Genomic DNA, 24,596 nt, shown 5'->3' with positions numbered 1-24,596 from the left:
AGTACCTGAATATCAAATATGAAAATTATCCCCAAGTATCTCCTCTGATTCCGGCAAATTTTGACAACAGTCCACCATTACACCATATGATAATTTCCAGATGATATGGTGAGGGTTAAAGAAGAAATACGTCAGGAAACTTCGACCCCGCAAATTTGTAGTGACATGATCGAAGTCAGGAAATGGGAACAAAATACGACTCATATAGCGGGAGTAATGCATCTTTTTAACGTCAAATTTCTGGACGTCAAAATGCTTGGCCATAAACACCCTCTCTCCATAACAAATCTCTGACACCGTGCCTGGAAATAGCTTTAAGGCCGTTTTACTCGGGGCATGTAATTGCGGAGGCTAGCAGTGAAATCATGTTGAAATTGCGAGAATGCGAGCTTGGAATTAGAGCTGGGGCATTTACCGTCCCGTATCCACTCATTCTCGCATATGTTCTAGCAATTCACCGCTTTACACGACGCAATTTCGATAGCGCCTTCGTTCGCTGTCGAAAATTCGCTATCGAACGTCAGATTACGCAATTACGTGTACCTTGTAAAACGGCCTTTAGGCCATATTTTACTGCTACAGGGAGAATCATTCGACACACTCACAGAAGGAGCCGACCATTTTTAGGAACAATGGTCGAACTAGCGTCGCTTCCACTTCCTCCAACAATCGGCAGCTTGCGCTAAAACGGTGAGACTGCGAGCGACTTTTATAGCGTCACTTCCTCTCCCTCCTATCGGCAGCTTTCGGCTTGCGCTCAAACGGTAGGACTGGGAGCGATTGCACCTTTCGAAGAAAAGGAGGAAAGATGTTACGTTAGCAAACATGTGTACCCGAATACTACTTGAGTCATTCATTCATGTTCAAACGTTTCGAAACTTATTTTTCCGCTACCAGAGCAATCAAAAAAATATATAACAGACATGGCGTTTGGCTGTGGTTGGGCGTGAATGTGGGATAGGTAAACAATGAGCCCTCTGCTACAGCTACTGCTACCGGAAGGCAAGATTCCTTTTGAGAAGGCCCGCAAAAATTCTGCCGGAGACGTTTACCTACGAACGGAGATTCGGAATAGCACGCCCTTGCTTGCTTTGCCTCCAGAGTGATGAATATTTAAGGACTCGGCGAAAGCTTAAATCCACGTCAGACCTCACGCGCTCCACTCCGACTTAAGAAAATACGAACAGAGTTTGGCGCTTATGCTCTTATGCGAAAACAGAGCCGTTTCCATTAAAATGTTGGACATAAATTCTACACATTCCTAAAGGCGACATTCTACCATTTCTGCTTACGGAAGTATGGTAGCCAGCATGAAGGTGTTGGAGATGAGGTGGTGATGTAGGGAGTAGTGTAGAATTTTAGTGTAGAAAGATACCAATTTCATCCCAGCGTAGACTCAGGTCAATGAAATCATTTTCATTCTTCGATATTTAGTCTGCTTGATTATGCATATGATATGATTTTCAGCTGGCGGATAAATTTATATAGCAAATGTGAACGTGGATGATAGGATGATAAAATTATTTGAAAAGGTGAATACGAAGTTGAAATGCATGGTAAAAGTGTAACTGATAGTTTCCCTCATTCGTAACACATCGGCAGTGCGTGTGAATGACGAATTGCCTTATTGTCAGCTCTACTGTATGTATTTTCGTAATTTTCAATCTCAGAAATACTTAAAAATATGTATGTTAATGAACGCAGTAGGTATAACATGAAAATGTGCCAAGTCTAAATGCTTCCAATAATATTAACTCCTCCGCAGTTCGTTAAAATTCCTAATTTATAGCGGATTTCAGCCTTACTTTCATCAGATATGGTCTTTTTTAATTTTTAAGGAAGTGTTCTTGAACGCTTTCCATGAACCAAATTGGTGCAGCTCGTGAAGTAGTATGATCACGAATCTCCTATCCTCAGTGCAGCCTGGTTGTTAGAAATGCGTTTTTTTTATTTCTACTCTTTGTAAATCAAAAAATTTCAATGTGGCACGGAGCCATACCAAATAATTCAAGATTTTTCCCTATTTGAAGGCTTTCCCTACAAGGAAGGAATGTCCTTTTTTGTCCTTAATCATAGAGCTTCGCAACTTTAGCTTTCAGCTCTAATTATTTTAAACACACAGTGGTACAATGACATACACTCCATATCTGCTTAGCTTTCTATGGCCCTGAGAATTTATTCGTTTGATAAACCTCGTGTGATAGAAATATTTAAATCCTCCCTTCGGAGATGTAGCCGTTGAAACTTGTGCCGCACATGGCGTGTACACACGCAGTGAACTAGAAATAAAGCAGTTACGCCCACTCGAAATATTAAGATTTAACGTAAAACTAGTCGTGAGGAAGCAGTAGAGGACCCTAAATGGATAACACTAACCAACAATGAAAAAACGTTTTTACTGAAAATACCTTATTCTTATGCTTTTTAAGTTGCTGAATATGATGGTTTTAAAGTTGTATCACCCACCATTTATTCACATTTTACAGTTACATTTATGAAATGAAGCTATACTTTTAGAATTTAACAGCTTTTTGTAGTTATAATAAAATTGAAAAAGTAGGTCTAATGAACGAAGATAATGAGGGATTACCGTTGGTACTTCACCGAGAAGTTCAGCAAGCGATTCATCACAGAAAAAGCTACACAAGAAGCTTCAAGGAAAAAAGGGAAAGAAATTGTAGACCAATTCCAGTTGACAAGTGAACTCTGTATTATCACGCTCTAGTAAATACAAACAATTTTATCACGATGTAGTGAACAGTAAATACAAATAATTTTATGATGTAACACAGTATTTCATTGATTTCCCTATGTACCGTACAGGGGTATTAGACTAAACATTAAAATACATATTGCTTGGAAACTATGGTTGATACAAAAAAACTAAGGCCAGGTTTGGATTCGGCACATAAAAATCTATATATACCAGCTATTAAAATAAAAAAGTTTCCAAAAAAAATTTTTGCTGGCCTGTGTAATTAGTAAGCCACGAATACGCATTTTGGGATAAATAATAGTGATTAATCATTCTAAGAAAAAAATTCTGATCCGTTTGTATAAAACCACAAAATTTTCCTCAGCATTCCAATATGATTTCAATCATAAAGCTAACAAGACAAAGCGCAACGCTTCATGGCTTAAAACAAAGAGCATGACGGTATTTATTCTCAAACGTGTGCTGTCCAAGTTAACAGCTTACGAATACGTTTAAGACCTATGATAATAAAACGCTCGATACCGTCGGAACAAGTAGTAAATAACATATCACAGCGCTTTATAGAGCGGAGATCATATTTACGAAGCTTGACGAAGTAAGCAACCGTGTGACACCAGTGGTCGGGTAAAAAACTTGAGCGTAGTGCCACTTCGATTCATTCGTAAAGAGCACCCCTCTTTCGTAAAGAGGGGTGTGCCCGTTTATGCACTTGGAGGGAGGAATTTATACGCTAAGGATGAAATTCGCAATGAAAAAAATCATTTGGCTAATCCGGAATTGAACCGGATCTTCCGATTACATGCAGCGCTTTATAAATATATTTCTAATACAGAAGTATCGATGAAGGCAAATAAAATAACTTCGGCCTCTCCTCGTAATGCGATTTTCTCAATTAACCAGGTCACAGCTTTTTTTTCTGAGGAGGGGGTTTTTCTGGAAATTTTTATCGGAAAACATTCAAAGATACGATGAGAACGCGATAAAATCGCATTTCACGTGCCTCGTGCGCGATAGCGAAGATACACTCTGCCGTGTGAACTATTTTTTTTAGTGATTATAAAAACGTTGGTATTTATTATTATTTTTTTCGTTCAATGATTACTCTACTCGAGAGACATTAATTGATTACTGGCCAAAGTTTGTTATTTTTCCCAACTCGATACCATAGGTTACCCCTCGACGTCATTTTTTGTTAACTGGTGAAGGTATGATGACGATTACTTCAAGAATGATAAGTCTATTTCATTTGACAGACTGCTGAATTATCCGACCAGAGTCTTTACTTGTGTTCGACAAAGGTGGTACTTAAAATCATAGAATAACACCAGGTGAGTTAAATTTTGCTTTCGAAGGAAATATATTTCCTTAGAAAATGTAATTCAGCTATCATGCTGCACCCTCCTGAATGCCAAGTTGGGATAAGGGGCTGGATTTGTTGTGATCGAGCATCGATGCATCTCGAGTATGATCTTTCAAGGCTGAAGTTTCCGCATTAAGAAATCCGAAATCTTGTTTCTTTGTAATTCTCCACAATCTTCCTATTCTAACCAGTACATTTACTCGCAATAGATGTCGTGTTTTGCGCTTGCTGATAGTGTCGGCAAGGGATGCTGACATCACAAAATGAGGAAGATGGCGACCGTACGTTTCAGCGCAGTATCTGAAATACGGCTTTTAAACAATTACTGCTTAATGTGTGTGAAATATAATTGAAAAAAATAATATGGAGTTTTAATGCCTCAATTGTTTTCGTCGAATATTGGTATTATCATATTTTAAGCATGTTCTTCGGAAAAAAACGAGGGCGTTGTTATATGCAAGCGCAGGATCTAAGAGGATGTTCGTATCCATGAATGGACGTTTCAGCTTGCTCGATGTTTACCAGCGTGAAAGCTGCCATTATCTAAAAACCCATACAAAAATGGAGATGTATGTATATTTTCCTGGTAGGACAGGGTAATCCACGGAGAGGCTGAATGGAAGACCCGAACAGGACACGCCCTTTCTCAACACGCAAAGCTACCTAAACTTCGGCGTCGGGGGCTTAGGTTTCCCCGCAGGAAAATAATGAACCCGCAAAGCTGCGAGGATTAAACATACTCCATATAAGAGGACTTAATTACTAGAGGGTAATTCAGTAGAGAAGGTAGGTTCAAATGGGAGCAGGAACACCTAAGCTAAGGTTTCGTGGCCGCTGGCCCATGTTCGAAGGGCCCATTTCTTTCTTCCGCGTAATAATATCAGTCTTCTCTCCCTTCATCCCATTCATGAAGATCAGAACGAAAATTCTCCATCTCATTATCACTTTTCTTCTTCACCGACTACCTGATTGCCTTTGCTCTTTCAAAAACTTGCATTATCATCTAACCATCTTATCCAGCCCATCATCTACCACGTTGCTGCGTCTCTCAAGGCTCCTGTGTATCTTATCAAAATTAAAGCTTTTGTGCGTGTTATTCAATTATAACAACCTAAGACCACAGGCCCGATAAGCAAATATAGGAAAAGAAACACTAACGCTGGGAGACAAGGCGCTACAGAAAAAAATCATATGGAAACAAGAGACAGTTGCCGTGTACTAATTAAATTAATCTTTTATAAGCTCATAAACTTATGTAAACATATTGGCAGTGTTCTTAAATTCGTAAGCAAAACGCATCGCAAAGTCGTAGAACGTCTGCCGAGGCTTAGTCGCAGGGCATGTAACATGAGACTATGGGTGCTTTCCAATCACCTTGCGCAGATTAGCTCACATCGCAACAGATTGAAACACATTAGCGCACAAAGAAACAGACGATTGGAACGATCTGCGCTGATGTGTTTACAAATGGTGGACCGATCGGCGGCAAAAGTTGAATGTTCAAATGACCTGTAGCTTTTGAACTGACCTTCGCCACATGATCAATCAAGAAGGATGATAAATGTTCGTCTATATCATTTTGTATTTATATAAGCACTAGTAAGTATTAATTGGAATAAAATACTATGGAACTATCGCTACTTAATTATAATTATCTCTCCCGAACCGCTACTGTGCCGGCAGTTATACCAGTTATACTTCATTTCGCATTTCTGGATTGAGATACACATACAATAATAATTAATAATCCATATCACGCAGGTAAAGCCGTAAAAAAATGTTAACAGTGCATTATAAATCTGCCGATTCTATAGTTATTTTGCGGTACTGAATTACAATTAATGGAATAGAATTAACGCCACATGAACGTTAAAGGAAATTTGGTATATAATACGTCCGCTATCCATGTAAGCTAATGAAATAAATCTGCTTAGAATCTAAGCAATATAACATTTTAGTTTAATAGCTTACATTCTCCATTTCTAATTTTTTTGATAAGGACAATTTCTCTAGAAAATCGACTAGCCTCCTCTTGCTATCGTCCTTTGCTCATGTTATATCAATCATTACGTTTGACGAAGATAATATTATATTTCCCAAATTACGAGCTTAATTAAACTTATGTAATACATATACAGATCAAATTATAGTTTATTATTCTCAAATGATCATCATACTTATCTTTGAGATGGTGGAATTCATTTTCCGTCAGCAATATATTTTCCCGCCATCATTAGTTTTGTCTGCTAGCGCAGACGAACAACGGTGCAGGATGTGTTCCCATCTGTTTAGCGCAGATGACGTCACAGGTGCGATTGGAACACGCTCTGAGCTAAACAGTTTCAAACAGATCAGCGCAGATACGTGATTGGAAAGCACCCTATATCCGTTCGATTCGGTTCCGAGCGTTGTGTGCGTCATGTGTGAGACGACTGCTCGCGGAAATTCCTCAGTGAAAACTTCTCGTTCGTAAACAGATTCCTACGGCCTCGACCGAATCATCTAAATCAGGGGTCTCTAATTTACTAGGCCACGAGGGCCGAATTCCAAGTTCCGAATCGCCCCGCGGGCAGGATAGAAAATTTGCCGATGACTGAAGTATTCGATACCAACGTCTACTTAAGTATCCGGTGGCGTATTTCTCATTTACGAACAGTTGAAGGCGACTTTGAAGTGCAGTACAGCGCTGCAAAGTTCCTAGCGGCGTCTCACAGAGTTAAACGAGCGCTACTTGAAACGAGTGCGTGGGCCGGATAAGGCCCGTGAGCCGTATTTTGGAGACTCCGGATCTAAATCCATGACTTCAGGATAGATAAGAATTGACGCTCGACTGCATTTTGCCGAAGGGTAAAAAAGAACTGCTAAGTAAATAAAAAAAAATACTGATCGTGTTTTTTTCATTTCATCGATTCGCACATTTAAGGTGGCCTTTAGACCCGCATGCCCTATTTAACTCGCGCATCGTCACTTTCAGAGCAGCCCGCACCGAGAGCAAGAGGCTAAATAAAAACGGGTTCCCGATATAAAATCGGATTTCACTCCGTTTGAAATGAGAATAGGTATGCATTATTGATACCGCACGGTTCACTAGCAGCAATAGAGCCAATTCAATTCATAATTTAATTAATATAATTGGAAATTAACCTCCTAACGGAAATCGCTCTCCTTAACCGCGGAGTCATTTTTTCATTGATCATATGGCTCCAGGACTCACTACAAACATATAGGCGCATGATGGTTGCGTAACAATCGAAAAGTGAAGCCAACACTGAAGTGTCGATTTACGTATTATTACGGAAATGGAAACTGTTGTCGAAGTATATACCAATAAATAAATTTTATGAAAAACTCTGATATTTTTATTCTTTTCGAGTATTAAACTCACTGGAGACGAAAAAAGGAACACCATGAAAACAAACGCATTCGTCGTAGTTAACAAATCAGACCCATCAATGGAAGCAGGCTTTTTCCCGCGAATATTACAAAAGAGGATACTCCAGTCGGCCTCTAAATGTGTTGTCAGCCACCGTGTATTTAAATGAGTTTACATAAGTCGCCACAAGCGTCGCTGACGGACATATTGATCCGAGTTTCACGGGGAAATAAGGAATAAGGTATAACTAGGGGTGTCAACAGAAATTTACATTCATGATGCTGTGATTCATCAAATTCATGACTTCTTCTCCCCCAGAAAAAGTTTTGAAAAATGACTCATCTCAATATCTCAAATGACTTACTGCTATGATATTAATAAATTATCGTTAACTTTTAATCAGATGCAGTAATTGTATCTCAAAAAGACAATAGTTTCAAATATTTTTTAAAATTTCTCTGAGGCTTTGGGGGGGGGGGGGAATCTATCCTCTCATCCCCCCCCCCCCCATAGTTAAGCCAATGGTCCATTGGACTCTATATAAAGTCTCACTGTCAGATCTGTATCCACTGAAGGCAAAAATGCGCCTCTGAGACTTGTCACAGTTCTTGTTTCCTTACATTAAAAATGTACTGGAAAGATATAAAATATGAACTTAAAACATGCTGCATAAAATGGAGAAGAAAATGGCAACTCAGAAATTACTATTCACGACATTAGCAAAGAGCATCGTGCTCACGATCATTCATCATCCTAAAAGTGCATTTTAAAATAGGTATTCACATTATCTCTTACAGTTTTCAGGTGATAGAGACCAATATTTTTTGACAAAAATAAATCTATTTTTACACTTTTGAAGTGTCAGCCTAAAAAAGTGCAAATTTAAGGAGAGGACTGACTGAAGCATTGTTCTCAAACTTAAGTCTTGCAAGCATTTAGGATTTTAAGGCACTAATGTTAAAATATCAAATGCTAAAATGTAGTGCACCATGACAAATGAAGCCTAAGAGGCACGTTATTTATCATCCTAATTTTAATGCCCAAACCCATTTTACAGTGAGGGACGCCTTGCTCACTGACCAGTGGCGTAGCATCTCAGTCAGGCCCTCAATCATGATTCAATAAAAGAAGTCGGTTGATGGAAGGGAAAGATAAGTTAGTTACCACAAAAAAACTAATTTCCTTATTCAACCATTTGCTCTTAAGTATAAAGTAAGAAACCATGAAAGTTTCCACCCACTTTTCACGAGCTGGTGACATTATTAGAAATCTGCTTCATTTACTCATTCGGCAAGAGCCTTCATTGAGGGAAGGAGGCTCACAAGAGTGTAAATGGTAGCGAACAACACCCTGCAAATGCCCAAGTCCAAAAAGTGGCGGAGAAACAGAAACATGGTTGCCAATATTTACACATATCATTTCAATGAAAAAAAGCAAAAGTACCATGTATGTCATGAGCAAAATTGAAATCATGAGGAAGCATGGATAATGATATTTTTTCCTGAAGGGAGTGTAGGGGATGGATCGTCATGCTCTTTTGTTTACCTCCCTTTCTTCGATGATCACTATCTATGAATTTGTATTTTACACTGAGTAATTTTGCACCCATGTTTTCAAATTGAGCATAGCAGATGCTTCTTCTAAGCATTACCGTTATCGGCTTCCTGCCCCTTATTCGACACCTACCTAATGAAATTCCTGTAATGAAGAATAGGGTCTACAGGTGACGGGGAAATGGCCCCTTCAGCCTCCCCCAGTATCCACAACTGTGTGTCGGTGCATCTCATACTCCCAAACCTTGTAGTGCTACTTTCAGTTGCGACCGACGCGGCCTTTGCATCATTTTCTCATTATTGTTTGTTACGTCACGTCACACAACTTCTGTAGAGGAATATCCTGCCAGGTGACCTCCTGGCATGCACATAGAGATAACATAAAAATCCTATATCATCATGAAATCAAAGTTCTAAGTTTCCCACTTCTCCGGATAATATCCTTCCGAGAGCAATGCCGGGAGGCCTTTCAGTGTCTAATGTTCAGTCTTATTCTTGCGTTAATGATGATGAAAAACAAAATACAATGAAATAATGCTTGGGAAAAGTTTGAAGCGAGACATGTTTATGGAATTAATAATCACAATTGTATACACAAATAAAATTTGCTAGTAAGATATGTATTACTTTAGTGTTAGTAAAACTGTTTCTAATTTTTCTTTGTTTTCTCTTGCTTCAGGAATGGCAGGGTGATCACACATCATTGAAAAAAATCAGTTTGTGGAGAAAAGAGAAGAAAACACGAGGACTTGCAGTAAAATCGGCCAAAGATGAAGGCTGAGAGGCAGCCTCACCACACTCCCTTACCAAGGGAGGATGTGGCGGTGAAGAATGGAGACGACTTTGCTGAATCTTTTGCAAAACTCACAATCGATAAGTCAAGGCAATCAAAGACTAATGGCATTAGGGAAAGTGAAACAAAGGAAAGAAATGAAAGGGATAAAGCCCATAATTTCAAGAAAGACATCAAAATTGAAGCTAAGACCAAGGACAAGGAAGCCCAGTTGCTTAACATAAAATCCGACGTGAAGATAGAAAATGCTAAGGAAAAGGAAACATCCAAAGTTAAGGATGAAGATAAACCAAAGGAAGAGGAGCAACTAGGAGAGTTATGTGCACGAGGTCCTGACAGGAAAGGTTTTACAACACAGTCAAGGATCACAGCAACTCCTTACATCGTTGCTCCCCAGGTATCATCAATTTTATTATTTATTCGCCTCAGCAGTGGTTTCTGGCATTTGGGAGTCTTCACATTGGTCCCCCTTTCCTCTCCTTTTCTTTTCCTTTCCATTTTGGGTCAAAGGACTCTATTTCCATGCATTGAATAATATTCATCCATATTCTCTGTTGGAATTGTTTGTTGTCTCTTCTCCCACTGCACTTCTGCCTGTGATGGGTGAATATAAGGGAGACTGACTAAAACACTCACACTTCAATGACCTGAAAATGTCATCTTCAATGCTGGCAAACCTTTCATCTAAGGAAATGGACAAAAACTGTGAAAATCCCGGAAACCAATCCATCTGAATCCATACCAAACCAAGAAAGCCTACCCAAGTACATATGTGATTATATAACTTGTAACTTTAAGCACTAAGCAAGAATGATGTTTATAAAAGGCCATGCCTACCTTTAAGAAAATGCCTTGTGATATACTTTCTCCAAACACATAGGTACAGCCTGTATATACAGCCAATTTCATCTCACAGCTGCATATCCAATATTTTTCATCTAATTTGAAGGGCATTTCTATAGTTCTTAATTCTATCTCAAAAAAAGAATTTAAGTTTTACAATAAATTTCATTGAATTAACATGCAGCCAAATGCTTTCTAAACAATTCTTGGATCCAGTGGCAAGTATAGTCTAAAAAGACAATTTTACAAATTATTATGATGGGTATCATTTCCCAATGTTTCTAAATTTCATTGAATTAACATGCAGCCAAATGCTTTCTAAACAATTCTTGGATCCAGTGGCAAGTATAGTCTAAAAAGACAATTTTACAAATTATTATGATGGGTATCATTTCCCAATGTTTCTTAATTTGAACTATTTGTGAATTAAAATCCTAAAATTTTCATTAGTGTTAAATGAAATTATGATAATATGTACTCCTAGAACGTAAAGTAATGGTATTACTAATAATATCAATTACAAAAGCAGCAAATTCATAAAATTTAAATATTTTCATGTGACAGAAGTGGCATGAAGGGGTAAAATGGAGTCGAGTTGTCAGTGACTAATTAAGGAGTAGATTTCCCCTTCCCCCTGTAATTTCTAGAAAATTGAAAAGATGGTAATTTTTAAGGTAGCCAGCTGAACAAACAATGCTTAAAAATAATATTAGTATGTGTATCTTAAAGCCACTTGTTAATACATAATTACTGCATGGTATTTCATGCCAGCAAGTAATGAATCGTCCCTCACCCTCAAAGCAATCAATTAAGCTTCCCCTGAATGGTGTTTTTTGTCATTCTGTACTTTTATGCATGCAAACACGGTATTTTAAATCTTCGCTTATATTTCAGAGAAATACTTCCCTTAGCAATGGAGGACTTATAATATGCAAACCATCACAAACACAGCTTAGTCCAGGTGTTTGCCCTCCACCATTTTGCCTGCCTGTAGACCCAGCATTGAATTGTAACACTAATCACTGTGTTCCAGTAAGTATTGCATATGATAAGGCACACTACTCATATTTTATTAAGTGAGTTAAAATAGAAAGCTAGCATTATTTTCAGCCAAAGCTAATGAAAGAGTGTACAATGCAATAATTATCGACTTACACTATTGGCATAGTTTACCATCCCAAAAAGTAACTAAAGTATGCATCAAATGATTCTTTAAGAATTGATTTATGTAATAATTTTATTTTAGATTTGTAAAAATAACTCACATCCACATTAGAATCACCACATATATATATTTATAATCACCCCTCCATATTAAAGTCATTGCTGATGCAAATGATTTTCCTTATCTACCAATGACATGCATGCATATGATTAGTGATGAAACTGACTTGAACTGTGTTGACGTCGCTGATTATGCAAAGGAGTGATAGAAATGTGTGTTGAAACCCTCATGAAGTTGACTCTCACTACTCAATAAGCATACATTAATGCATGCAAATCTACTGCATCACTACGATACTGAAAGGCTGAGTTTCAAAAAATATTGCTGTCATAGAACACTGGTTTTTCAAACACAGTTAATTGTCACTATTTGATAATGAAAAATTGGAGTAATAAACTATAAACTTAGTGGATAACATTTATCTTCTCTTCAATAACATTAAATATGAATTGTGATGCAATAGCCTTCTGCCTGTGCATGGGGGTACCCAGAATCAAAACTAGGGGATGGAGAAGGGGGAGGAAACTAGCCGTGGTCGTTCAAGTAACTTTTTTGCACAGAAAAGGTTAATGAAACCAAAATTTTAAGGAAATTCTGACAGCAATTTACTATCAAAATTTACTGGCACATGGGCTGGGTACGCCCATGTGCCTGTGGTTAGCGGCACAAAATAAAATATCAGCCCAAACAAATTCTCTTTAAAATTCTGATATTATTAGGAACCAGATAGAAACATTTTTACGGAAAAATTTACATCTTTAACACTTATCACGATCTCAATGATTATAACAGAGACCTAATTGGTACCACACGCCCAGGCATGGGCAGATTTAAGGGGAGGGGGGTCAGTAGTGGATACAGAAAAAACTCAAGGGGGGCGCAAAATATATCTTGAGTTGTCTTTACTTTTATCGTAATAAAAAATGATCAAGTCACAGGCAGAGTATAAGAAAATTTTATTTAAAGTGATTATACACATGAAAAAGACAATTCCATCTTGTGATATAAAAAAGTTACAGTTGTGGTTTTGCAATGTTCGGCAATAGGAACGGACCCGCAAGGGGGCGGGGGGCGTGCATCCCTCATCTTTATCCGCCACTGGGGGGGGGGGGGACAGGGGCACATGCGAGGGCAGAATGTTGTTCGCTCAAACCAGAAAATAGCCTGTGATTAGCAGCACAAAACATAATAGCAGCCTGTAAAACTGTATGGCCAGGGCTTTTTTCAATCAAAGAAGTATTCATGATGTAAAAAGTTTCTCTTCTGCACATATTAATTTTTGCATCATAGCATGCTTTAATAACAAAAATCTGATGCAGTGATGAAGAGGAACATATGATTTTCAGTAGGAAATTCGCTAAGTATTTCTGCATGAAAGAAAGAAATAGCAAAAGACTACTGCCATGGGTGATAACTATCATTAACATTAAAAGAAAATAGTGGATATGAGAGAGATAGTGCTTTCTTCACGAGATGCTGAGACTAAAACTCTGCTCTCCTCTTTTCAGCTCCAAAATGACCACAGTCACTTCAACTGCGATATCACCCACTACCCGTGTGAAGTCTATGAGTGCCCTGATTCACAACAGGCAGTCCTCAGCCCTGCAAAACCTGAAGCTTTTAGCCCAGGAAAACCTGAAGCTCTTAGCCCTGGAAAACCTGAAAATTACTGCCCAGCAAAATATGAAGAACCATGTAATCTAGACGACAACAAAACCATGGATATCATTAAAAAAGTTACCAGTGATCCCATGACATGTAATCTATTACTCAAAGACTTGCAGGAAAGCTATCTAAGTACAAATGAGACGAGTGAGCTTCAAAACATACCAGAAATGACAAATGACCAAAGTGTATTCTGCTCATATGGGAACTTGTCACCTGCTTCGTCTCCGCAGGTCGTGCCCAGGATGTCCCCAAATTCAGATACATCTGGTTCGCCACCAGGCCCTTACTCTCCCAACATTCCCATTTTGTCACCAAACGTACCCTCAAGTGGATACATCAGTGATGAAAGCAGCAATAACATGTACCCACCACCAACTCCACCAATGGGAAAAGAACCATTCCATGCCTCGGATATTAATTTAGAGGAGATTCTCTGCGAGCCTCCAGCAGATAAAAGGTTGGAAGAGATAATAATGCAGGAATTGATTAATAGTGGCTCGCAAGCTTGCTCCTCATCTGAGGTTGGCTACCATCCACTGAACTTGCCCAATGGCAGTGTTACTGTGGCCAGCATTTTACCTGTGACGATTCAACCAATCCCAATCCAAAGTATCCCAAGCACCCCTCGATATCGTCCTCTACTACCCAAACCAACACCTGACGAGAGGCCCAAGCAGTTGGTGGATAATATCAAAGTTCAAAATACATTCAGACAACAAGTGAACTGCAATATAGCAGTTAGCAGTCCAAGAAAAGAAGCTTGCCCCCTAGGGACTGCAAGGGAGCAATTCAGCGCCAGATGCAGTGACAAGAAAAAACAGATGCTCTATGCTAAAGCTCAAGCCCGTAATGATCAGGAAATATCACGCGTTGATGAAGATGGAGACACGTAAGTAAAAAAAGCCCTCCTTAAGAGTTGCATTGAGTTCCTTCAAATACATGCGATCAGTGCATATTTCTTTCGGTCATCCTTTAAGAACCTGCGTACATTGCAAAAAGTTAATTGTTCACACTCCAAAACTTAAATATTGGTTTTCCTCACACAATTGAGTAAGGTACAATATAATCATTGCATGGCACTTAATTTTGTTCCCACGACAGATTGTTACGCTCTAAAAATTCAGATCATTTTTTTTCTTTTTCCAGGAACTTCAGCATCATTCTCTCCAATCCTAAGGAATACAGCGATGAGAAAATATTTGCTATGGTAGAAAGGTGTCGAGATGTACCAAAAGTATTCTGCACCAAAAATAAGCTTGGGCATGTAAGTACTGAGAATTTTTCAATGCTTAGAGTCGCCAGTGTATTATATAAGTGTATTCCATGAATTATCCGCATATTTTTACATTCTAGTTTTTAGGGATGTGTGAGTGGTACTTTTTGACCTTGAGTCGAGTATCGAGTCGAGTTGAAAACTACTCGCAAGTATCGAGTCGAGTATGGTAATTCTTGAACTAGGCAATACAACATTGCATGCTCAAACATATTCTCATTTTTTTTCAATCCCCTTGCGAATTTTCTATCTTGAAAGCTTAGCTTGATGTAGAAAGGGAAATATAATGAGGGACGTTGACGGTAATTGAGTCACAAGAAGGAGATAAATGAAAATTAATGTGTCTTAAACGGTTCCATAACGATGGCTAATTGTAAGTTCTAACAACATGTATCTCAAAATTTGGTCGGTTTGACACAGGTATCTTAAACAAAGTGTAATAACATTAAAAATAGAATTCAAGCAAAATACAACTCTTTGCTGGCAAGTGTATGCTGCTTTTTCAGTTTTATGAGTTTTTAGTTTCTAATTTTAGCTTAAAATTAGAAAAAATTAATAAAGTTTTTGCTCGCCTGTAAAGTTGGAATTTTTTAGATATGTACGTGTTGTTAGAACTTAGCCATCGATAAGCACAATGGAAATGAATTAATCTCTATTAATGTGCCATCAATGTATGTATCCAAACTGCTCAGAAGAACCCTCAATAAAGATATTTGTACAATTGTAAGATTTTATACGTAAATGTAATATTTGAACCTTTCAAATTTTCATGCAGAAAAACCAATTGCTCTACATGCTCAGGCAGCAGGTTTTCATGTCTCCACGTTAAAGTATTATTGCCAGCAAAATAATGTCTTCAGCAACACACTTGTGTAGCTGCACAAATACTTTCTTTCCAAAGTTGCAAGGTGTGGGAACATTGGGAAGTTTTATCAAAAGTTATATTAACAATTTATACGGTTCTTGCTGCTAAAGCAAAAAGCACATATTATAGCCTTGTGCATAGTGAACAATGGATGATTTTTTCATTAACTTTTTTTCAGACTCCTCTATTCTTGGCAAGTGTGTTAAAACATGAAGATCCTCTTCTGTCTAAATACATAGCTGAGACAATGAATGATGTGGGAATCAACTTGAATGAGGTAATAATACTTTCATTAACTCTGTGTTTGTTTTTCACAGTAGTAATAGTGGTGGCTGGTGTAGAAAATGAGCTATTTGCTGACTTCCCTTGACCCCTCCTTACCCAGTGGGGTAGTCAGGAATTTTGTTTACGGGTCCAAAACCAGAGGGAAATAAAAAAAAACAGGGTACTAAGTAGATTCATGATTTTTCTATATCTTGATTTCTTCTATGAAGCAAAGTAAATGTGTTTTTATACTTAGGGGGGGAGGGGGGTAGGACGGGTCTGGACCATAGCTATGCCACTGTCCTCAGCCCCATCCTAACAATGAAATACGTATGTGGAAATGTTGAATGTTGCCACTAAGTGATGGATAGAGAGGGAGTGATACTCTTCCCCCCCTCCCTATTTAAAAAAAAAAATTGAAAAAAAAATGATAATATGTAAGGCCAGCTAAACACAATGTTTAAAAATAATTGACGAATATTTAAAGCCAGTAGTCTGGTCACTATTGCCAAAGAGCATACATGGAAAACATACTTCGGCATGCCTAATTTTGTATTCAAAAACCTAATCATGCTCCCATACTGCTTCTTGTTAAATTTTCTGAAATACCTGGAAGAAACACTTAAGGCAACTAACTAATCCACAGAATAGTAACTAGCTGTGCAAAATACTTTGTGTTACCAAAAGTAAAGCGTAATAAGTGCTGATACGCTGTGGTTAAAATGAACACATTTTCTCTGCTTGGACTTTTTGGAAGAGCAGCAGTGTCCTATGCATACCACACAGTTTACAGAACTCCTACATTTTTGAAAAATTCTGTTATCTACCAGATAAAGAGAATCCCAGGGAATTCTTGCTGACTGTAAAACCTGCGTAGGGGCATAACACACTACTTCCTGTCCGAAGGGTATTCTAGACTTGAGAAACGTGCAACACAACAATATAGAAAAATCCCTGGGACTGCATTCAGAAAGATCCCTGCGTGGCTTATTTCCACATTTAATGCGTTACAGCTCTTCAATGCACAAGCAACAGTGGCCGCTGAGTTGTAGCTGTTAGAAGTACACAACAGCAGTGTCACTACTTGGAAAAAAAAGATGTAGGTAGGTGTCAAATCGTAACAATATATATCAGATTCAAAATTTGTTAGCCTGTTAGAGGATTGATGCAGGATGTCAAACGATAAACAGTAGGCAAAGACGCAAGTTTTTGCGATTACCCTTAATTGATTATTACCCATGTGGTGGTTGCCTTTCAAAATGAAGTGTGCGATACTTAGCATACATGCTCTTGGACTCTAATAGGTAAGCACCATTGAGCATAGTTAAGTCACTACAATGTCCATACTTTTCACCATGAAAATGACTTATTGTTAGTCACAATCTGAAACAATATATCTATAATAATAAGCCATTGTGGCAGAATTTGTTTCCACGTCTAATGCATGTCTCTATGTTGGTGAGTGGTGAGCTGCCTTGATGTCATCTAATGGTCTCTTCTTTTGGCCTTGGTAAGGGGGAATTCTATTCTTTCAATCCCCACCAAAATCATGGTAAAAGTAAGTGTCCTGATAAGGCAACTTGAAAAGCATTTGACTGGCAATAGGTAGGGTCTGAGTTTTATTCACAGGCAGACTACGTTTTTACCCTCTGATTTCTGGCTTCTTTCATCTGCCACTTGGCCATTTTCATTACCCATTTTCTGTTAAGTGATCCTATCCCTTTCCTTACTCTTCTATCGATTCATATAATATTTGCTTGTGCTTCTGGTGTTGTCCACTGGGTGAAGTATATATCCATGTATTTTTCCGAACCAACCAATTAATTACAATTTTCAAATGCATAATAGTCCAACCCGAACAAATAAGACAAATTTTAATTGGTGTGCATGTATTATTTTCAGCCGGATAAAGATGGTTCTACAATCATTCATACCCTGTCCAAAGAAGGAAATAAGTGTGCCGAAGTTATTAATGAACTACTGTCACTAAAAAATGAGCAAGGAAAGCAGTGCATTAATGTGAATATGGATGATGATGAAGGTAAGTTTTTCATGTCTTTTCTCCTATCTATCTATCTCTTTCATATCTTGTGCAGACAGCTGTCATTGAATTTTTTCTCATGATATTTTGAGGAAGAAGGGCAAATATGAAGGTGAAGTGGGCTTTTTTGGGCTAATAATTGAAGAATCAAGGGTTCAAATCAGTGTGAGACCTTAGTTCATCCCTAAAAATACTCAATATATATGGGGAAGGGAGAGGAAATGTGTCTTGGTTAATTTTCCTTGCCCTCAATGTTAGTGACCAGGTATATATTTTGGAAAAGGGATTTAGTTTAAAATATGAAAAAAATGTGCCGGAAAAATTAAAGCTTATCATAAAATTATTAGCTCTGATAACTAGCTTTTAAAAAAATGGCTTGCAATATAAGCCTGGCATATTCATTTTTAATGGGGCAGCGGATTGAAATTGGAAACCGAATGGAATTGGTAATTCGAAAATTGGAATGGAACCTTACCTCATTCAGATTATTTGATTGTTTGGATAAGCCAGAATAATAGTAAAACACTGGTTTGAAACGGAAGAACGAATCACAAGCATACCCACTGCATAGGACTGCCTAATTGGACAATACTGTACTTGCCCTGCCACTTCTTAGAGGCACCACACTGTTGACTAACAAGTTCAGCAGTCAACACTCCTAAGTCAACACAACCTAATAGTTGGTCATCTGTTACAGTGGACAAAAAATTTCATCTTGGAGCTATTCAGATAATGCAGATTTTTGGATTAAATGTGCTCGGCTTAACGAGAGTCTACTGTACAGAGAAATTTTGTACATAATCTTAATCACCCCTCTCTTAATCATTTCTCTTGATTTTTAGGAATGAGTCCTCTCCATATTGCAGTCAAAAGTCATTCTCAGGTATCCAGTCTTAAGGTGGTGAAGGTATTGCTGAAGCATGGAGCTGATGTGAGAAGGAAGGTAAGGAATTTGGTATCCTGAAAGCATTATAAAATTCTGGCAAGGACTGAGCACTGCTCAGTGAGCAGTGACATAGCTAGGGTCTATTGGGCAATGACCGCAGTAAGGGCCCCCTGTTACCCTTCCCTGGCATATGAAAGTTTTAGAAGTGCAGTATTTAATAAAATCAGATGCCAACCAAAACTTTTGACCCATTTCATTAGGGTACATGCTTACATAATTATGATGGCACAGGAGGGGCAACGAATTTTCCCAACTTTATGGAGTGCAAATGAGGAAAGGAAGAAATAAAAAGTTTTTAAAATTTTAACTTGATGTAAAAGAAACAAAAATAAAATAAAATATATGAGATACCAAGTATGGTCGCAAATAATACATATTACTTTCAGTTCAATGAATGGGAGATGCACGATAAATAAAAGGAAACAATTTTCTTTCCACTTACAGTAGCCAATTCTTCAACTTTGGGATGCATAAAATATATATGCTAATAAAGAATATTGACCAAAACTCCATGATTTCACAGAATAGCTTAACGTCTATACAAATGGTACAATGTTTCAGTGTTGAAATCTAATGCCTTGCCTTCATGTCTAGCTTTGTAGTATGTATTTAAAATTCAACTTAAATACTTAAAATTCATAACCTCCTTGGTATTTTTATACACAAAATAATCACAACCCATTGCTTTTTAGCCATAGAGATTTTCAGGAGGATATGCATCATTTGTGAATCAATATAATTTGTTTGACATGGAATTTTTTCATAAAACAAATCATGGTGAAAAGTCCTTTTTTGAACATTGTGTGAACCATTTAGCCATTAAAAAAAGACTGTTGGAATCTGAAGCTCATAATCTCATAAAAATTTGGTCATTTGAGGAGTATATCATATCATTATCATATACATATGTATCTTATTAGCTTTATTCATTTAACTTCAAGTAAACTGCATGCCTTCATTTCTACGAAAAACAACTGAAATTTTGCATCTTTATCTTCAAGGATTGTAAACAAGGATCAACTCCTCTCCACTTTGCATTGGCTACTGATAAACCTGACCTAGCTCTGATAGAGATTTTGTGTGATGTGATTGATAAGAAAAATTATCCAGCAAGTATGGAAAACTACAAAGGAAACACACCTCTCCATGTGGCAATGGCCTACGGAGAGTGCTGGGAGCCAAATACTCTAAATGGGATCCTAAAACGCCTGTTGGAATCTGGATTCAATCGGGCTCATCGCAATCAGAATGGAAAAGTGCCCCTCGAACTGGCACCAGACTCTCGCAAAGTGGTAAGTCCCTAAACCCTGTAGGGATGCCCGAAGCTGGAATTTATGGCTCACACTTCTCAGCTGAAAAAACTAAAGGGGGAATAAAAGAAAAAAATAAGTCAAAAAATACAATTCTCGAAATCTAAACATTTTTACCCATACCTTACAAGTTCACTAAGGTCATTATATACCACATAGTAGAAGTTAAAATAGGGGTATAAAAAGGTGGAGAGAATTTTAAGGCGAATAGCAATAAAAGCATGTACAGTAGATTCCGTTTAATGGGTCCACCGGTTACTTGGGGTAGCCGCTTAATTGGGGCAGATCTTGAAGAACAGAACCCAATAGAGGAATATCCCAGAGCATTCTCTGCTTAATTGGGACAGCATGCCACTTTATTGGGCCATGAGTCGGCGACATAGTCTATACTCGTTAAGAAATTAAATGTTTTTTTTTTTCAGAAAACTATTTTTTTTTTTCCTCCTTTGATTTACTCTTATTTTTCACAAATGTTCCTGTTCTGCCCTATTTTGAAAGCTCTTTTTGTTATAATATCCGCAAGAGGATAGGACTTTTCTTAAATAGGACTTTGTAAAAGACATTCATTCAGCGTCGCCCAAGGCTGTGAAAAATATTTTTAGCTAAATTGTTATAATTCTTAAAAATGATAATAAATTAACTAAACTCGCTGATTTATTAATCAAATTAATAGTTTTATAAAATTATGTAGCATTATAAACATTCTTAAGTCTTCTTTCTATCATTTCAACATTTCTTTATGCCCATATACAGGATAGTTTGCCTAATTGGGGCGGCAGCCGCTTAATTGGGGCAAAGGGCACAAGTCTCGATATGTCCCAATTAACCGGAATCTAATGTATAATGGTTGTTGTGGTGGAACTGTTGGTATTGGTGAATTGGCAATTTTCTGGGGGATGTTGGTTTATTGATAATTATGTAGTTTGTCTCTGATAAGGAGAGGTCTCGTACCATGCTCCACCTTTTTCAATGCCGAATATTTTACGGCATTCGGATTGGCGAACACATCTCTGAACTGGTAGTGTTTCCATTGAAAGGGCCTTAGTTTGGCTGTCATTTATTAATTTTCAAGCGGTACTTTTGACAAGCCTCATATAATTCCAAAATAGCGTGTTTGGTGTAGTGGTTAGCGTTGTCGACTATCACGTGAACTACTTAAAAACATAACTAAACACCATTATGATGATATAAAAATTTCTCTCATGCCTATGCTTGCTGCAATTTAAACTAATGAAATAATTGTTCCCGTGTGATCAAAATGAAAAGTACAAAATTTACTGCCGTGATGAAGCCCCAAACCCTGGCCCCTTGGGTGAGGGTTGACAATGCTAACTAATATACCAACTGATTCATCAGTAGAGAGAGACGCTATTTTGGGATTATATAAGGCTTGTTAAAAGTACTACAAAAAATTAATTAATTATAGCCAAACTATGGCCCATTCAATGGAACCACCACCAGTTCAGAGATGTGTTTGCCATTCCGAATGCCGTAAAAATATGGCATTGATAAAGGCAGAGTCAAGTACATGACCTCTTCTTGTGAGTGCCATTTAGTGTACCTATCATGCAGTTGAATACTAAATGCAGTCCAATGTATGAGTCCCAAACTTAACACGTCATCAAGCTTCAGTCATGGCTAAGTAACAGGGAAAGGAAGGAGAATTGCTGGTTTCGGGATGCACCAGCATCATTACACCTTAGATTGTTAGGGTGGGGGAGAAGGTACCTCTGTGCAAACTCAGAATTTATGTTAAGTTTTGGGTCTGTCAGAGAGGTATAGCATAAATGGTTCTGTTCTTTACAATCATATTATGTGAGTCATGGTATGTACATGAAATCCAATCATTTAATTCTTTGATGAAGTTAATGAGATTTTTGAGAACTTCCTAAAGAATTTAAATTACGTAAAGTGGTGTTTACCTATGGAAAGGGACTTACCATAGCCCCTGCAAAATTGTTCATAACAGAAATAAAATCTCCTACTACAAAATGATCACGAAATTTTCATAGCTTTACAGAGTTTTTCTGAAAGCTGCAAAGCCTTCAATCAATGTATCATGTCCAACCGTACATGCCAAGCACAATCAAGCTTCATTCACTATTAAAGGAATTTGTTCATAATGATCATAGGCTTTCCCGGCATATAGAATAGTGGAAATCCTGAGTAACCTTACACAACTTGTTCATATGGTTCAATGATAAAGCCCATATATTTGAAACTAATCTTTTATAGAATATAGAATTGGATTATGTACAAATAGGCATTCATTTGCAAGTAGGATGAATATGGAAGAGTTTCCATTAAATTAGAATAAAAATAAATATAATTACAGGTTGACCAAAATAAAAGACAAAATGGAAATAAAGAATTAGTTATAGAAGACAAAAGTTTAAAATTGATGAGAAGGAAGGACAAAAGATGTAGGAATAAGTGTACAGCCGTGTGGGATCCTCTTGATACAAGCAGGGATAGTCTCCCCATCAATTTCAAACTGCCAATTTTTCCTTGAACCATCCTAACCCCTCCCAATCCCTTTCCTGAAGAAAATCCTGGACTTGACTTCCCAGCATGTTCAAACTTTTTGAATGGCACAGTTGGCCATTATGACTGTATAGAAAAAGAACTTGGTGTCTAGTGGCAAAGATAAAGGGAGTAATTAGAGAGAGATAGTGAGAATATTCAAAATTATTTCATTTTCACTTAAATTTTATAATGTACGTAAACAAAAGAGGGCATAAGTATACCTCCCTCTTGACTGGTCTTTTCTGATGATGGATTAATTCAACTTCTACATAGCCAAGATAAACTCAGCATTTTTTAAATTAATGATGTTTAAAATAAAGTGAAATGTGATTGGAATAAAGAAACTGCATGAAATACCTAAATTGCATCAATGTGAATGATTGCATGAAGGTAAAACATCTGCCTGAAATGAGTATTTTTTTTGCTTGGTGGTAGATTTTATTTCTTCTCAGGATCAAATTTTCCATTTGCATAGAATGTCATTATAATTCACCTACTTCAGCTGCTCACATTATTATTTAAGTGTAATACATTTGTGCTTGTCATAAGAGATAGCAATTCTACTCTTTATATTGTAGCAATGACTCATTCATGTGAATGAATGATACACACCATGCTTGTGTCTTTCAATGCAAGCAACCCTTTTCAACCATCACATTCTGGAATCCTATCTATGGCAATTCTTATTCCTGGAAAACTTATAATTTCTTGGCTCCGTGCATATCTTCCACTTCATGCCATTCTCTTTCATCTGAAGTTGGTGCATAAATACAATTTGAGTGCATCTCCTGGTTTGACTTATTCATACTAATAAGGGAAGTCCCTCAAATATCACCAACAGATCTTGTTCAAATTTTGCTGGGTGATAGGAAATGGATACCCATGAGATGTAGTTTTTGTTTCAGCCACCAATGCTCAATATTTTTTAGATATTATTGAAGGAAAGTGCCATAACCCCTAAATGTATGCATCCTGGAGCACAACAATACACCGTCAGTAATCTTCATCCAGCAATAATATATGCATAAGGGTCCATTGTTGTGCTGCGTGCAGCATAAAGTTTGGGGTTTATGGTACTTTCCTTCAATAATATCTAAAAAATATTGAGCATTGGTGGCTGAAACAAAAACTACATCTCATGGGTATCCATTTCCCATCACCCAGCAAAATTTGAACAACATCTGTTGGTGACACTTGAGGGACTTCCCTTGTAAGAGGATAAGAAATTTTGAGGACAGTGTCTTTAACCATTAAACTACAATCACACCTTCAAGATACACAAAGAGGGCAGAAATAATTGATAGCAATTACCTATCATCTAGATTCTCATTCCCAATTTTCTACACCCATTTGTCCAACTCATGGCCTTTGGATGTCCAGGAGTGCATTACACCATTGAAGAGAATTTTCATGAGGGAAATAGATTCTTATTAGGTGTTGCGAATTAACTACAGTGGGTTCTACATTTAGTCGACAGCATGGGCTCCTATAGATATTCCTTTACTATGTTGATCCCTACTAACCTTATGCTCATCAAAATCATAAAATAAGGCAAACTGCACTATCCAATTGATTTATTCCTAAACAAAAAGGTTCTCTGCATTGCGTGATGAAATATCTTTCCATACAATTTATAATTAAAGCTTTAAAAAATATTTTTGCTATTTTGTGCAGCTGACAACAAATCTTGTACTTAATCTTCTTCAATTAATTTCCAGCAACTAGCTCTCTGTGCTGGTTTGAAATGTGCCCAAGGAGTTTCCTAAAGCCTATTCACCTTGACAAACAAATTACATTAATGATTTGATGAAGCAAAATTTTGCTAAGTGAAAATACATTC

General features: G+C 37.5%; 1 protein-coding gene and 1 long non-coding RNA gene across 4 annotated transcripts in view; one reads left to right on the top strand and one right to left on the bottom strand.

Moving 5' to 3' along the window:
* The window catches only part of LOC124153501, a 66,815-nt gene that overhangs the window by 26,953 nt on the left and 15,266 nt on the right, over positions 1 to 24,596 (bottom strand). Inside the window, exon 2 of the long non-coding RNA XR_006863667.1 lies at positions 606 to 786. This is a non-coding gene — a long non-coding RNA (uncharacterized LOC124153501). The remainder of the gene's footprint in view (positions 1 to 605; positions 787 to 24,596) is intronic.
* Positions 1 to 24,596, top strand: part of LOC124153499 — a 64,398-nt gene that overhangs the window by 32,033 nt on the left and 7,769 nt on the right. For all 3 annotated transcript variants that reach the window (XM_046526701.1, XM_046526702.1, XM_046526703.1), the window contains exons 2-9: positions 9,682 to 10,192; positions 11,533 to 11,670; positions 13,372 to 14,420; positions 14,678 to 14,795; positions 15,848 to 15,946; positions 17,836 to 17,974; positions 18,817 to 18,917; positions 19,922 to 20,212. In XM_046526701.1, the coding sequence (XP_046382657.1) occupies positions 9,773 to 10,192; positions 11,533 to 11,670; positions 13,372 to 14,420; positions 14,678 to 14,795; positions 15,848 to 15,946; positions 17,836 to 17,974; positions 18,817 to 18,917; positions 19,922 to 20,212 (2,355 nt within the window). In that variant the 5' untranslated portion in view covers positions 9,682 to 9,772. The remainder of the gene's footprint in view (positions 1 to 9,681; positions 10,193 to 11,532; positions 11,671 to 13,371; positions 14,421 to 14,677; positions 14,796 to 15,847; positions 15,947 to 17,835; positions 17,975 to 18,816; positions 18,918 to 19,921; positions 20,213 to 24,596) is intronic.

Source organism: Ischnura elegans, chromosome 2 (assembly GCF_921293095.1).
Source record: "Ischnura elegans chromosome 2, ioIscEleg1.1, whole genome shotgun sequence".
NCBI lineage: Eukaryota > Metazoa > Arthropoda > Insecta > Odonata > Coenagrionidae > Ischnura > Ischnura elegans.
Note: the sequence above shows the minus strand (reverse complement) of the source record. Positions and strands in the feature narration are given on the sequence as shown.